General features: G+C 34.8%; 1 protein-coding gene across 2 annotated transcripts in view; it reads right to left on the reverse strand.

Moving 5' to 3' along the window:
- Nucleotides 1–2,623: 2,623 nt before the first annotated feature.
- Nucleotides 2,624–15,990, reverse strand: part of LOC140151383 (uncharacterized) — a 46,862-nt gene continuing 33,495 nt past the window's right edge. For both annotated transcript variants that reach the window (XM_072173701.1, XM_072173702.1), the window contains exons 2-3: nt 12,177–12,399; nt 2,624–7,860 (exon numbers count right to left, since the gene is read on the reverse strand). In XM_072173701.1, coding sequence (XP_072029802.1) covers nt 7,697–7,860; nt 12,177–12,384 — 372 coding nt within the window. In that variant the 5' untranslated portion in view covers nt 12,385–12,399 and the 3' untranslated portion in view covers nt 2,624–7,696. The remainder of the gene's footprint in view (nt 7,861–12,176; nt 12,400–15,990) is intronic.

Consider the following 15,990-nt stretch of genomic DNA (forward strand, 5'->3'; position numbering starts at 1 on the left):
AACTAAATCGCGATCAAGGACTGGAATTGCCAACCTTATACAACGCCCTCATGCGACCAAAAGTTGCCAATGATCAACAAAAGGGCAAGTCCATCACAACACTTTTGGTCGAATGAGGGCGTTGTATAAGGTTGGCAATTCCACTGGTGTATATATATATATATTTGTGTAACTTGTTGAAAGCGCAAGTTGATAAATATGTAGAAATAATTAAAAATATATGTGAGAACAAATATAAAGATAGCCCTCCAAATATAGCAAAAATAGACGTGTGAATATCAGAGGGGAAAATAAAAAAAATTGTGTGATATTCAAAGTTCTTTTAAGATCTGCAGATAATATGTTAATATGTATTTAAGCAACAACTGGTGTATATATATATATATTTGTGTAACTTGTTGAAAGCGCAAGTTGATAAATATGTAGAAATAATTAAATATATGTGAGAACAAATATAAAGATAGCCCTCCAAATATGGCAAAAATAGACGTGTGAATATCAGAGGGAAAATAAAAAAAATTGTGTGATATTCAAAGTTCTTTTAAGTTCTGCAGATAATATGTTAATATGTATTTAAGCAACAGCTGGTAGCCTCATAGTAAACTCCCCTGATTTTGCAAACCCAGGTTATAGGTTAAATACCACTAATTCTCTATAACACAGTTTTCAATTGAAAAATAGATTACATTATTTTGTGCCAAATTTATTTGCCGACGGGCTTTTCATAAAAGTGGTACCATTGTTTCGAACAAAAGGGTTCCGCCATTACATTGGTAACTGACCTGACAGCATAATAACACTTTACCTGGCAAGTGATTGTCAATAAGTGCCAAAGAAAAAGTTATGTGTAAGCGCACCACTTGAGAAAGTGGTACCATTGTTCTCACGCACCCAAAGTGTATGGTTGTGCGGATCTCAAGCCTATAAAGCAGGCGTTAGCTGTCGATGTACACTTCTTTATCACCCACCTAACTTTAAACTTAGCCGTAGAACTACTGAACCATATTTTGTAACACGGACTACGAAGGGTGGGGGTGGGGGCGCTGCAAAAATCCATCTCCCAAAAGTTCACACATAAACATATCAAAAGTCAAATCCAAATCAAATAATAGAAAAGTGCCAAATTTGCATAAATCCAAAATGGCCGGTTATGCAGGGGTGAAATTTCAAATTTGGTCAAATCTTGCTAAAAACCATACCAATGTATTGCTCTTGTCATGAGGATTCAGAAAAAGACATATCATTTATGAAAAATGTAAGTTAATTTTCTTTCTTAAATTGACTGTTTTACTTCATTCCTGATGTTTCTTCAACTTTTGGATACAATTAAAATATGATGTCACTTTATTTTTTGCTAAAAATTCATTTTCAAGGTGCAGAATTTAACAGGTTTATTCCCATGATTTTACCAAATTTTTCTTTGAAATTTTCACATGTAAAAACATGTTTTGATTTTTTTGGTAAATACCTGGTAGGATTGTGCATATGACTAGCATTCCACTGGTACTCTTTTGACTCAATTATGGGGTATAGCAGTTCTATGACTTAAAAAAATATAAAAAAATCGATTTAAATAACAAAATTTAAAAAAATCCGAGACCAGCTTAAAAATTTGATCATATTTCAATTATTGTAAACGTCCATGGGCTGTAAAATGTGACCTTTGACCTTTTTGCCTATAACTCAAAAACTATTATTTTTCTGAATCCTTATGTTAACAAGATTTGATTAACTTAGAAATTTCACCCCTGAATAAGCGGCCATTTTGGATTTATGCAAATTAGGCACTGTTCACTACTTGGATTTTTGGGAACATTTGATGTGTTACTATTCCTATAATATTACTGTCGAACCCTACGGTGGGTTTCAACAACTCCGCTCAATGGTCATCTTTGATGGTCAGTCCTACATCCGGGTAAGGTGCTGGGGAAATGTTATCAGTGAAAAGAGCGCAAAGATTGGATCCACGATTAGGCGTAAAGGGCGTAAAGACTTAGGGGGCTTCTGGTTAAATAAATTGAATGCCCTTGCTGATCAATTAAACATCAGAATGTATTAGGGGTGGGGCAAAGGGGGAAGCTGCCCCCTATGAGAAATCTGACCGTCCTGATATCTAAGGTTTTTATGCCTTCTTTGTACTTTTTGTTGCCTCGACAACTTGGTGTGTTCCGTGACGATGTGGTACACTGCTGTCTACCGTGTGATATACGACATCCAGGAACCAATGAAATGATGGCACCTTGTGACCGGATACATAAATATCTCTCCTCTATACATGGAGATAGTAGAGTTCTCCCAAATGAAATAAAATAATAATATAATTACCTTAAAAGGGGTAACTTTTGTATGTAGAGATAACGTTGGCAGCATTTTGAAAGTCACTTTGTACAAGTTCCACTTCTATATGAAAATCAATTTCTCACAGTGATATATGAACTTGTAAAAAGTGACCTGCAAAAAGATGCCAAAGTTACTCCCTGGATGCCATAGTTACACCCTTTTGCAATATCTTTTTATGTTCTGCTATGAATCAACGGCAATGTTGGTGAATATTCTTGGGAATATGTGACTACCTCACATTAAAGGGCGCATCAGACAAAAAATGAGAAAGCACACCGGTGAATTATTAGAAATAAATAATATTTTTATTGAACATATTTAAGCATATCATACATTCTGCGTGTAAGCTCAAAATATAAGTATATTTAAAATGATTAAGATTATCAAGAGAATAACAACCTCTGTTCGGTTAACAACGTTTGCACAGTAGTTTTGTGGGACATGAGAGCTCATCAGACATATCGGATTGCATTATAAATACGAGGAATGTCCTTCTGATATCAAATAATTTTGTCTTTTTGAAATTGGCTATATAATACACATTTTATGGCAATTTATAAATCTAATGATATGTACTTACAATTTTCCCTCCAAAAGACCTACATTTATTAGGTCTTTTTTGGGAAGAAGTCAAAATTTTCAATTTTAAATGATCGTCGGTTTTTCCTCCCAGCTACAAATACTTTAAGTAAATTTTTTATTATTAGATTGATAAATTTTACTATGAGGACTGCTAAATTTCAAAAATGTCCCTTTTTAATAATATGCCATAAAATTTGTATTATATCGCGAATTTCAAAAAAAATCAAAATTAATTTGATATCAGAAGGATATTATTTGTATTCAGAATGCAATTCGATATGTCCGATGTTGCTCTCAGGCCGGCACAAAAAATATTGTTCAAAGCAGAGGCGTAGCCAGCTTTCTTGGTCAGAGGGGGCAAACAATTACGTATTATATATATACATATACCGTGTTTTTAAAGAGAGAATGTACAAGTCTTTGAGTAAAAAGACTTTATTGGACAATGTGCGCGCGCAGCTCTACAAATTACACTATTTTGCAAAATTTACACTATTTTGCCCATGATCTGGGTAAAAAAGGGCCCAACGGAGACAATGTGTGCGCGTAGCGCGCAATTTTTTTGTATTTTACACTATTTTAGCCCATGGTCGGGATGAATTTTGGTGGAAAACGGCCTTCTTGTCCCTTTTCTCTTCCATTGCCTTCCCGATTTTCCCTTTCATTTTTTGTCAGAGGGGCACTTTTCTCTTTCATTTTTGTCACCCCACTGGCTACGCTAGTGGTTCAAAGGTGAGTGACCGACCCCTCAACAATCAAAGAGTTTGTTACAAGTATACTACTGGCTTTAGCATAATTACATTTTACATGTGTCACCGTTTTATATAATATATGTCTGGTCATATCAAGATGATGAATTTGTCGCTACATATGTGATGCGATCAAGCAAAATCAGTCGGAACTCGGAAATATTGATTTTGAGATATAGTCAAACAAAGGAAATATTTCCTTTTGTTTCCTCTTGTTTTAGAAACTCTTTAATTCCTCATATCTTTGGAACTGGTTGTTCAATTTTAATGGGGTTTTCTGCAAAATCCAGCTTTGAACATGCTTTTTACTATCCTGTAAGAAACTGAAAATTTTTTATTGCCGAGTTCCGACTGATTTTGCTTGATCGCATCACATATGTTATAGACATTTATGCTGGTTTCATACTTTCCTGCCGCTTGCCGCTTTGACGCTCTGAAGATGATTTTACTTCACTGCGCAATCGCACCAAAAACGCTAGCGGTGACCAGCGGCGAGCCGATATATCGATCACTCCACCGCTTTGAGACGACGACTGCACCGCTGAGAGTTGAATTCAAGTCAACTCGGAGCGGTGCTGCTCTGACGTATGAGAACAAAATACGATTTTGGATCGGTGCTGAGCGGCAAGAGTGGCTTTCAGAGTCATGCCGCTGGCACCGCTCAGCGGTGTGCCGCTCCGCTAGCAGAAAAGTACAAGCGGCATATTGAAGCGTCATGCCGCTCAGCTGCAAGCGGCAGAAAGTATGAAACCAGCATTAGACTATCCTCACATTTGACTGATTTCAATTATGAGAGATTACATTATACATTATTACGGGGAAAGATGTGAGATCATTTCCTCTTGATATGGCCAGAAACAAATCACTGATGAATTTGCATTTGCGCTTATGGTAATATTACTTGAGACGAATAATGTACTACATATACATAATACAAAGTGAGAAGTTGGCCGGATCCCTTACTCGAAGGTGTATGAATATGACCTTGGTTGTGAGAAGATCACTTGGATAAGTTGTTTTGATGAAATTATGACTTGCTTTGTCTTGTTTGAATTCTAGTTGCAGATTCATGTTGCAGTTATGTAAGATATTTCCTGTTTGTTTCAGTTTACTGTTTACGTGTGCGTTATTTTTATGCATATATTAAGAGTTATGAAAATTAAATTAGGTAACAGTTTTTTTTTAGAAGTACGTTATGATCAACTTAATATGTTGCTATCAGCCATATGCATTATGCATGGGTTGCGACACAATGATATCCCTAAGAATTGACAAGATACCATCTGCATTGGTATTCAACTCGGTGTTCTTTGAATTTCTGGTGTATTCAGTTGAAGTATTTGTATTTCTATATCAAATGTGTAATTTTGTAAAGTTGCAAATTTGTATGTTGTTGAATTTACCTTGAATCAAATCAAATCAGAATTCTATGACCAGTGGAGCGTAAAAGAATGTCTTCGGTAAAGGCTGATTGAAAGATATCAAGCAACGTAAATCACAAAAGAGTAATAATGACAACACATCACATAACAGATAATTATCAATTATATGATCATAATTAAATACATTAATTTGATCATTTAATTTCTAATAAAGATGTAAATTAATAATTAACTAATGTTTAAGCTTCATATACCTAATTAAAATTTAGAAGAAAAGGCGTTCACCTTTACAGCTTGAAAAATAAATGTGTAATAAATATTAATTACAACGAGTGTCAGTACAATAATTTTACGTTTGGAGAAAATAAATAATATTTAAAGGTAATAAGTAAAGAGAGATTGAAATGGGACTGGAACACTAGTTCGATAGTCCAAAAATAAGGTTCTCTAGTCCACCTTAAAACTAGCAGACCTTAGGACTAACGGAAACGGACCGATTGAAATGAATAAACATTAGAAGTCTCAAGCATCAATACTTTACAATCATTCATTATTCATTATTCATGAACACTTATGTAAGTCACCATTAGCGTTGTAAATCTTATAATCGTATAATAACGCACACCATGAATAATACAGCACTCTTTTCTTAATCCTGTAAAAAAATAAATATATCTTATAAATAACATTCATACATGTTTACACTACTTGATTACATTTCCCGAATTTATTTTTGATCTTAATAATGGTGTTAATTTCACCCTTGCAATCTTTAAAAATAATAGTGCAAAGACAGTCGCCACGCCCAACCCCATCATTCATCAGGCTTTACTCATGCCAGTTCAGTTGCTCATTGCTCAACTCAAAATTGAGAACATTTTAATGTTGCTGTTATAAGATTTTCATACTTCGCTGAGACTTGATACTTAATCCCGCTCAAAACGGTCCGGGCTATGACCCCCATCATGAAATCTAAGGCGCCTGTAAAATGTTTGGCTCCTATCACATACCTATCCTGCTCCCACTCACTAACGTTAGCTGTCCCAGCGGCGCCACTGTGTATACACGAATTCTATCGGGATTCGGGAATACAAACAATTTAATTAATTTTGTTGTACATTCTTTGAGCACCATATTTAAAGCGAATTACCAAAGTATTCTAGCCAATACTTTGATTATACTATTATGCAATGTAACGTTTGTAACGCCATTTGTGTTTAACTCATTGTAAATATTTTCGTACAATTTGCAATCATTTGTATAACTTTTTTTCAACGGATACGTGTTTAATGGCTCTTAAAGATAGGCAGAAGCGCCAAAATGATTTTATACTACACCAGCTAAAAAAACATAAAATAACATTAAAACTTTTAGATCTTTACACTGCCAGTTTTACATCTAAGTGCCCATTACTTTCTCAATAGAAAATATATATTTTCTGTTATTATAATGCCAAATCGTTTCACAAAAAAGTCTGTTTAATTCAAACATTTCTATACGATTTTATGGTCACTATGGAGGACTTATACTATAGAAAAAAAGTCAGCCTTGGTGTGGTGTTCCACAGGGATCGAGGGTAGAGCCATATTGTATATTAAGGACTTTGCACAAAATACGTTCTTTATTAACATAGTGAGAAAAGCTTAAGCTTAGTATATAATTTTGATAAATGATCCATCTTTGTAAGCGTCTATGGTCAATCACTCACACTGCCTTAGTACATCAGATATGAAATAGGTGGTTTTTACATTATGTGTGTTTTCTACGAGGCGTGTGATAATAATAAAGACAATTCTTGTGGTAAAGCACGCCAGTTATCAAAACTCACTGAGTTCCGCTCACTAACCATAACTAGTGGAATATCGTCGTCAATTTCTGCTATTAGCATAAAAAAGACGTACCATAATCACGATGTTGCCTTTTTTCCTGCATATTCACTGCAAGTCTGCAACAAGTCTTGTTCGCCACCATAGAAGCACCAATTTCCTTTCACTTAATTTGTCCATATGTACTTGACTCTTAAATTAAATGTTTCTCATTGGTTAAGGGGGTACTACACCCCTGTGGTAAATTTGTGACTATTTTTGCATTTTTCTCAAAAAATAATAACATTCTGGTAACAAAAGTTATGTATATTATTGGGGCAAGGAATCCAATTACTACACTGAAATTTCAGTGATTCCAGACAAGCGGTTCATTATATATGATCGGAAATGAGGTACATCCTAGCTGTACCTCTTTTCCTATCGTAAATAAAGAACCGCTTGTCTTGGGTCACTGAAATTCCAGGGTAGTAATTGGATTCCTTGCCGCTATAATATACATAACTTTTGTTACCACTGTGTTATTAGTTTTTGAGAAAAATGCAAAAGTAGACACAAGTTTATCGAGGGGTGTAGTACCCCCTTAAGTAACACGTTTCATGTGTTATATAATAGAGCGTCCTAATACTAACCAATATCATGATATAATATTGATCATTGACCGTAATACCCTATCTTTATTAAATATGAATGGATAGTTCTTTGTACAAAATAAATCCATTCATTTCAGGACGCTTCTGATTGACCAGTTTTGAGAAACATAATCGTTTAAAAATTAAGCCAAAACTTATTTACTTGTGGCTTCCACGCCCAGTTACTTTTATCTTCTGCCCACTCTGGTAAAAAGTTCACTGTTTTGTGCTGCTAACTCTGACATTTGCTGTCTCCTCCCGTTATTACTCATTTCGGCACGAAGAATATCGAGCATCACCAAACCAGGACTGAAAGCTAATGGTGATCCATTGTTTCGCTTTATTAATCGATCTGAAAAAGTAAAAACAGAAGACATTCACACTTAATAAAATAAATAATTTTTGTAAACAGTTAATCATGTTAATTGGGAACACTCGCTATCATACTAAACACGCAGATTATGGATTATTAGGGCACATGGCATTGGAGGACGGAATTTCAGTATCATTCACATTGCGGCTCGCGGATTAATAAATCAATTGTATTATAATATCGAGGGTTGAGAACCAAAAATGCCATTTAGAGAAAAACAGGTTTTATAACCGGATGTTGTATCCTATTCATTATAACAAATGTCAATTATGATATAAGAATAGTGAAATATTCTTTAGTATTCCTTTAAGGGGGTACTACACCCCTCGATAAATTTGTGTCTATTTTTGCATTTTTCTCACAAACTAATAACACAGTGGTAACAAAAGTTATGTATATTATAGGGGCAAGGAATCCAATTACTATACTGGAATTTCAGTGACCCAAGACAAGCGGTTCGTTATTTATGATAAGAAATAATGTACCGCTAGGATGTACCTCATTTCCTACCATATATACTGAACCGCTTGTCTTGAGTCACTGGAATTTCGGTGTAGTAATTTGGACCCTTGCCCCAATAATATACATAAGTTTTGTTACCAATGTGTTATTATTTTTTGAGAAAAATGCAAAAATAGTTACAAATTTACCACAGGGGTGAAGTACCCCTTAAAGCAATAAATGTGTGATTTGTATAAAAAATAGATTCCTATTTAAATGTTAGTTTTTACTGATGGCTACTGATCGCATTGTCTCCTTTAATTTCGAGCCAAACAAATAAGGTAAAACGAAGAAAATTGGTACAGGGTGTCCCAAAAAAAAGAGGTCCCTCATGTCGCCCTCTTTTTCTCCTATTTCTGAAAAGTTGACTAAATATATTTTGGTATGTAAAGAAACCTTTAAACCGTTAGCTTTAATCAACCAAAACAATTATTTCAATCGGCTCACAACTTTTGAAGATATGCCCTTTTGAATAAAAGTACCCGTTTTTCACTCTGTCCACGGATAGCAAACAGAGTGCTTGGGATGGCTCATGCTGTGGAGTGGCCTGCACGATCACCAGACCTCACACCACTTGATTTTTTTCCTTTGTGGCAAAATCAAAGATCTTCGCAAACGTATTACTGAATGCACTCGTATCAGGCGCACAAGGATGGTACGCAACGCAATTGATGCAATGAGGACCAGGGCTGAAACCTGTATTCGCAAAGGAGGCAACCAGGTAGAGGACAGAGCAGCACAGTAAACTCACTTCAAAGACAAACCAAACAGCCTTTTAGGGCTACCTTTTATCCTAAAAAGATAAATGACTTATGTTGTAAATAAAAAAAAAGAAAGCAAGAAACAACAAAGTAAGAAAGTAACTGAAATTTGCAATCTGAGTTACGGCGTCTAACTTTCAATGTTGTCAATGGTGAATAGAATGTGTTATTATTAATCTCTTTACAATAGAAGCTAATGACCACTCAATTATCTATTATAGTTCTGTATCTACACTAAAGTTGTGTTCACATGGTCGGAAATAAGTCACTTATTACCGGTAATAAGTGACGTATTACCGGTAATAAGTGACTTATGTCCGACCGTGTGAGCATGAACACGACTTAGAAAAATACCTTGAGATGTATTAGTGTGTAGTGCCTAGCACTTCAACTAATTGTTAACCTCAAGTGGCCCAGGTTAAACTCTCTTTGGAATATATAAATAGCGACTATAATTGTGCAGGCCAGAAAGACCTATCTCGGTCTTTAACCAAATTTAGTTCGAACCAGAAAGCAAGTTAGCAACAACTCAGAGTTGATGCTTTCTGGTAAACTGCAAATTGCAATATTGAGATGTGGCTAAGTAGAATTGTGCTATATGTGACCGTACACCACGAATGAGCCGTAAATGTCCTCAATTGTATTCTGAGTTACAGTGTAAAATGGGCATGAAGGTCGTATTCATAGGACCCTCAATTTGGTGCTACGTGTACCTCATTTAATGAGATACACGTAGCACCAAATTGAAATACCTATGAATATGACCTTCATGCCCATTTTACACTGTAACTCAGAATACAATTGAGGACATTTACGGCTCATTCGTGGTGTACGGTCACATATCTGCAATATGACGTTTGATTTGGTTAAATTTATATGATTGGAAGGATCTGTGGGTGCTGGTGATTATTTTGGTACCAAAATCTCAAAATGACAAAAAAGCGAGTTAAGACTTTCTGGTTCCTAACCCTCAATATGGCCTAATCGAATGGAACTGAATCACGTTAGTCTCATTTGCACAATTGCAATAATCTATTTCCAAATTATAAGTTAGATTGCTTGAGCGGTTATGACATGAGAAGCAAATGATAGTACATGGTGTAGTTACCATATTTTACCAAGTTTAAATCGTGGGTATTTATGACAAAGGGTGTACGTATTTTGAATTGAAATCCGAATAGGGTAATATGGTTCCGTAAATATTTTTAAAGGTAGACGCAGACGACGCAATAGAACCCCCTAGATGTTGAACATCACGTATTTCTGGTTCAATCATTTCTTTAGGATAGCACAAGTCTATGATGCCATAGACATGCTATGGAAGGATGAAATTCGATACCCTTTTGCTTACTTCAGCTGTGGCGAAAATCTTAAACCAATACTTTAAGTCTAAATATGAGTATTTTCAAGGACTGGATGTCCATCAGGAGTACGTACTCAGAGATCGGAGAAGGAATAAAGTAATAAACTAAATGATAGAATAAAGCTTAAGTGGTGCCAATCCTAAACATTCGATGAAATATTTTTGAAAAAACATAGAAAACAACTTTCTTTCTGTTATCAACAAAACTGCCTTTTCTGGGAATAACACTGAAAGTGGAGAGATTAATTTCAATTTCAAAGCGCTTTTTTAACGGTTGGCTTAATATATGTGGCCTATGATATATAGCCGCATTGCAGATGCTTATCTTCCATAGGCTACTCAACTTGAACTCCATGATATGACATATTCGCGGGTTACCGTTCACAAAACATGTATTTGTAATTTATCTGGATTTTTGTTTGAAATAAAATACAATCGTTGTATAATTCTATGAAATTAACAATGGTTCTTGAAGGAAGACGGCTTCGACCATAATGCCGATCTTCACATCATCTCCACTTTTTTTTTATCAACATTATCTATTATTTGTAAGTAAATGTGATGCGATCAAGCAAACTCAGTCGGAACTCGGAAATATTAAATTTTCAGTTTCTTTTAGTATTGTAAAAAGCATTTACAAAGCTGCATTTTGCAGAAAAGTCCAATGGATTAGATTATAGACGAATCTCACGAGCCAAGTCATGGTCAGGATTTGGTCGGCCATTACCGCGCTGCACCAAACTGGTGTTTTGACCACCAAATTGTGCGAATAAAAGCCACCTAACGCCTAGAGAAGATGCAAGGACGAGGAGGGTTAACAATAGAGATAATTCCGCAGGTAATCCCGTCGCATCTATTCATACATACTCCTTTTGTTCGCAAGAACTAGACATACCGTTTGATATGGTGTATGACTTTATTTTCTTTATATCGTACGTGTAGAAGCTGTGTGTTTTGCTGAAGGGAATTCTATTGTGTTGTAAACTTTCATCATTCTTTTGTCTACGTGTGTTTTCGCCGCAGCCACAGGTGTAAAACGGGTGATGGAATGCAGTTTAAAATCCCCACCAAGGCCGAATCATTTCACATTTTGGGTGCATTGTTCGGGGACCCAGTTACGGCTGCCAGTGAGGTGTAGGAATGCGTGAAATGAGATTCGTCTATAATTGAAGAAGCTTCTGTTTAATACCCGGATGAATGATAATCTATACAAACGTTTGAGTTGCCCATTGTTAGGTAAATAATACCCAGCGTTCTACCCGTATTTTGATATCATAATATACCGTTTCCATTTCAGCAAAATATGGTATTTGTAAAGTGTAAATCAATTAATAAGAAGAGTGAAAAATAGATATGATCGACATCATGGTTGATCACATTACACAGTTAAGTCTGTTATTAGACAAAACATCTTAGACATGCAGAAGCTGAAAAGCTGATGTAATACGGGGGTGACCGTGTGGACGCACTTAGGGTGTCGGACTCCAAGACAATTCGAGCTGTCAGACCACCAACAAAAGGGCTGTCAGCTGACACTCCAAGTTGTACAACAATTCTTTTACGGGGATGGGGGTAATTTGAGGCGTCAGTGATTAAAAACAGTCGAGTAACGTGTGGACACACTTTAAGTGTCACTATTTCAGTCTTAACATAGCTATAGTGTTACTTACCAGTGTCCATATGCAAGGTATTTTGTGTATCATCAGCTTCTACAACATCTGTATCTAATTGTTGGCTGTACTTCCTTTCTTTTGATCTGAGAAATTCTAATAGTTCTTGTCTAACGGATGGAGAAACTGGTGATGTAAAAACACTTTGTACTAGACACAAGGCGAGAAACATCGCGATGAGTTTACTCTGTTGTAAAGGTATCTCCATTGTAATTGGGTATATCTGAAAAATACAACGTAAACAGAACTGTGAAGACATGCGTATGAAATCAGTGAGGTACTTATACTGATGAATTTATTTATTAATATTATGGGTGTAAATTAAAATGGAGGATGATACTTGATGACGTCATCCACCTACTTCTTGGAAACTACCCTAAAGGTGTAACATACTTGAGCTCATTATCGGAGTGTGTTGTTTTATGACCCATTCAAGTAAATTTATGCATTCATTATGTGATGTGATTTGTGAAAAACCTTCACATAGTGACATTTTTAATTTGTCAGTTTTGTAAACAAAACACATGGAAATTTAGAAATCTTTTTAGGCTGGCCAATGACCAGCTGTAACAGTACTCTCCTCCACATTAGAAATTCATTTTTTTTCTTGCTCTGGCACAGTCATTTATCAAATCAGTAAAATCTAAACTTCTGGCGATGGTGAATTCCACAGCAAGAAAGCAGAAGCTGCTGAGCCTTTGTTGTGTTATTGTTGACCGGATTGAGTTTTCAGATGTGAGACTGATCACGGCTGAGATACATTAATTAAGTAGAATGTACTAGAATGATGGTTCACTTGACTTGGCTTGACTCTTGCATTTTTGCTTTCAAGTTTTAGGGCCCCACATTTTAGAGCTAGTTTTCTTTCATTGTATTTATTTATTTATTTATTTATTTATTTATTTATTTATTTATTTATTTATTTATTTATTTATTTATGTGGTAATTTCACTAATAATAATATATTTCGCTCCTATATTTTATAGTTGAGCACTTTATCTAGTGATGGTTTCACTATAATTTCTTACTATTTATTTATTTATTTATTTATTTATTTATTTATTTATTTATTTATTTATTTATTTATTTATTTATTTATTTATTTATTTTTTTTTTTATTTTTTTTATTTTATTTTTTTTTTAAATATATTTATTTATTTATTTATTTATTTATTTATTTATTTATTTATTTATTTATTTATTTATTTATTTATTTATTTATTTATTTATTTATTTATTTATTTATTTATTTATTTATTTATTTATTTATTTATTTAATTCTGGGGGCCCAGGCCCATCCAGCTTAATAATAGTCGATGAATATCACTCACTTAAACTCACTGACATTAAGATAGGATACATGTTGCCAGAACCTGAATTTTCCTGCCTAATTAGTATCAATATATCATTGAAACATGACACCTTGATGTTTTGCAAAAGTTCATTCTACAAATCATATGCTTTGAAAACTTGCGTAATTTATTGTTGTTAATGAATTATGTACGTTTTACAAAAATGTTGTGGTTTCAGCCCCCTTTGCAACATAACTCAAGAACTACTGGACCTACAAAAGTATATCTGTGATATTTGAACTCTTCTACATACTCGCTATGAAATGAGCAATGCAGTTTTGCCAAAGCTCACTACCATTCGCAAGATGCTGTGAACTACCAAATCGCAACAGTTCAAAATTGTTGATAACCTTAAAACAACAGCAACATACTAAAACAACAACATACTAAGGGAGTGTTCAGAAATACTTTGGTGGGGGTGTGGCAAATGTGGAATTAAGAACATCAAATCGTGGATAGATGTTGCCAGCACTCGAATTTGTATTATTATGTCGAATTTCAAAAAATCCAAATTATTTGATATCAGGACATTGCTCGTATTCAGAATGCAATTTGTTGTGTCTGATGTGCTTTCAGGTCCCGCAAAAATACCGTTCAAAGGTGGGTGACCGAACCCTTAAAGCTACTATATTTTTTTTAATATAAAAATAACATTTGCATTATCAGATCGAGCAATGAAAGATTTCTATAGCTGAAGGAAAAGAACACTGTGGGGTACCACAACTTGATTAATTACAAAATATAACTAATATCTTTCTTGTATGGTCCCATATTTCCCATCGATGATGTTTTAAGGATTTTATCTACCATTAAACATAAACATTTTCCCGGATATGTAACATATATTGACATATAGAGACTGACATCTTCCATCACCTATATCTCTCACGTGGAATTGCTTATATTATACATGAAAGTTAAAAGCATGGCTCCAAAAAGGCCAAAAATGCCTCCAATGATCATGCATTCCCAATGGACCATTGTCTCGCGGAACAACCATAGTTCCCCATTAAACATGTTAAAGGTGTTCAGATTGGACAAATTGACACGTACATGGGATAAATAGCCTTATTATAGCTTTGTCTGGAGCTGAGACGAATATTCGTCTCAGGTCTGGAGTCAGGCAACCATTTGCTTCGAGATTCAGATATAAGAGATTTTTACTTTATTTCATTCATTTGCCATAGGCGTAGATCCGGGGGATAAATCCCGCAATATTTTGCCAGGGGGGTGGTCCATACAATCACCCCCCCCCATGTCGACGCATGTGTGTGGGTTTTTGACCAAATTAACCTCATACCATATTTGGCCATTTTAGCCCCCAACGTGCCAATTTTTTTGCGGAATTTATTTCACTTTTGCACCAGGTTAGCTTCAACTTATGGGAATATTTTCCACGCGCTTCGCGCGCATTTCCACCATTAACTCATTCTGTCAACAAAAGGTACTGGATTCACCATACTTCAAGAATATTTTTCCAACCCCATCCCCAAATGTATGTCAAAAAGAAATCTACGCCATTGTCATTTACAGCAACTGCTATTATCTAAAGTGTAAGTGAAGTACGAACATCTGGTTCTGAGTCATTGATGTTAACCTTTGAAAATGAAACTAATCCATGTAATAACTTATTGATTGTTCTTAAGTGATGTTTTCTTTTAGATATGAACGCAATTGCATCAGACGGAAATCTTAAACCATAAAAAACGTATTCTATGGGACACATTGCACAGTTTTCCAGTTCAGTGGTTTAGAGAAAGTATTAAAAGATAATGGCCATTCATACTCAGCTACACTAAACACAGTTTTGCTCAATATACATCATTTCCGCCGTGAGCTGCTATATTTAAAGAGAAATATATAAATGCAATGAAGATGGGTTGAAATCAATCAAGAACGAGCGTTCCTGTTCATATTCATAAGTAAACAACCTCCTTGAATAATGACCATTATTCAACAACGGGTGATTGTATTACAAATCTGTAAAATGCGTTGGAAGCAGAATTTATTTCTGCACATTTTGACACCTCATTTCTAGCAATTGACTAAATATTGAATTAATTTAACCCAATGTAACCCAAGATTTGAAAGTAAATCTGTGTAATGATATCTGAGTTTTTTTGTATTGTATGTAAGTGCAACTTTCAAATCTGGACCTCACTACATTAAATTGACTGGTGTTTTATTGTTTTCTGGGCTATCGTATCAAATGAGGTGTCACGAATTTCCAAACAACTGCTCCTATGCTCACGATGATTTAACTTTTGATATCAAATTTGGTATCAACCTTCGAAGGAAAGTATATAGAAAATTATTATATAAATTATTTTGCCATAAACTCATCAGACTCTGATTAAATGGGGATGGAACTACTGGACACTTTTTAATTTGGATGTGTTTATAACCGAAGTACACTGCTAATGTGAGTTAAATTGTTAAAGTGGTGCCAATTATATGTACTA

This window comes from Amphiura filiformis, chromosome 4 (assembly GCF_039555335.1).
Source record: "Amphiura filiformis chromosome 4, Afil_fr2py, whole genome shotgun sequence".
Classification (NCBI taxonomy): domain Eukaryota; kingdom Metazoa; phylum Echinodermata; class Ophiuroidea; order Amphilepidida; family Amphiuridae; genus Amphiura; species Amphiura filiformis.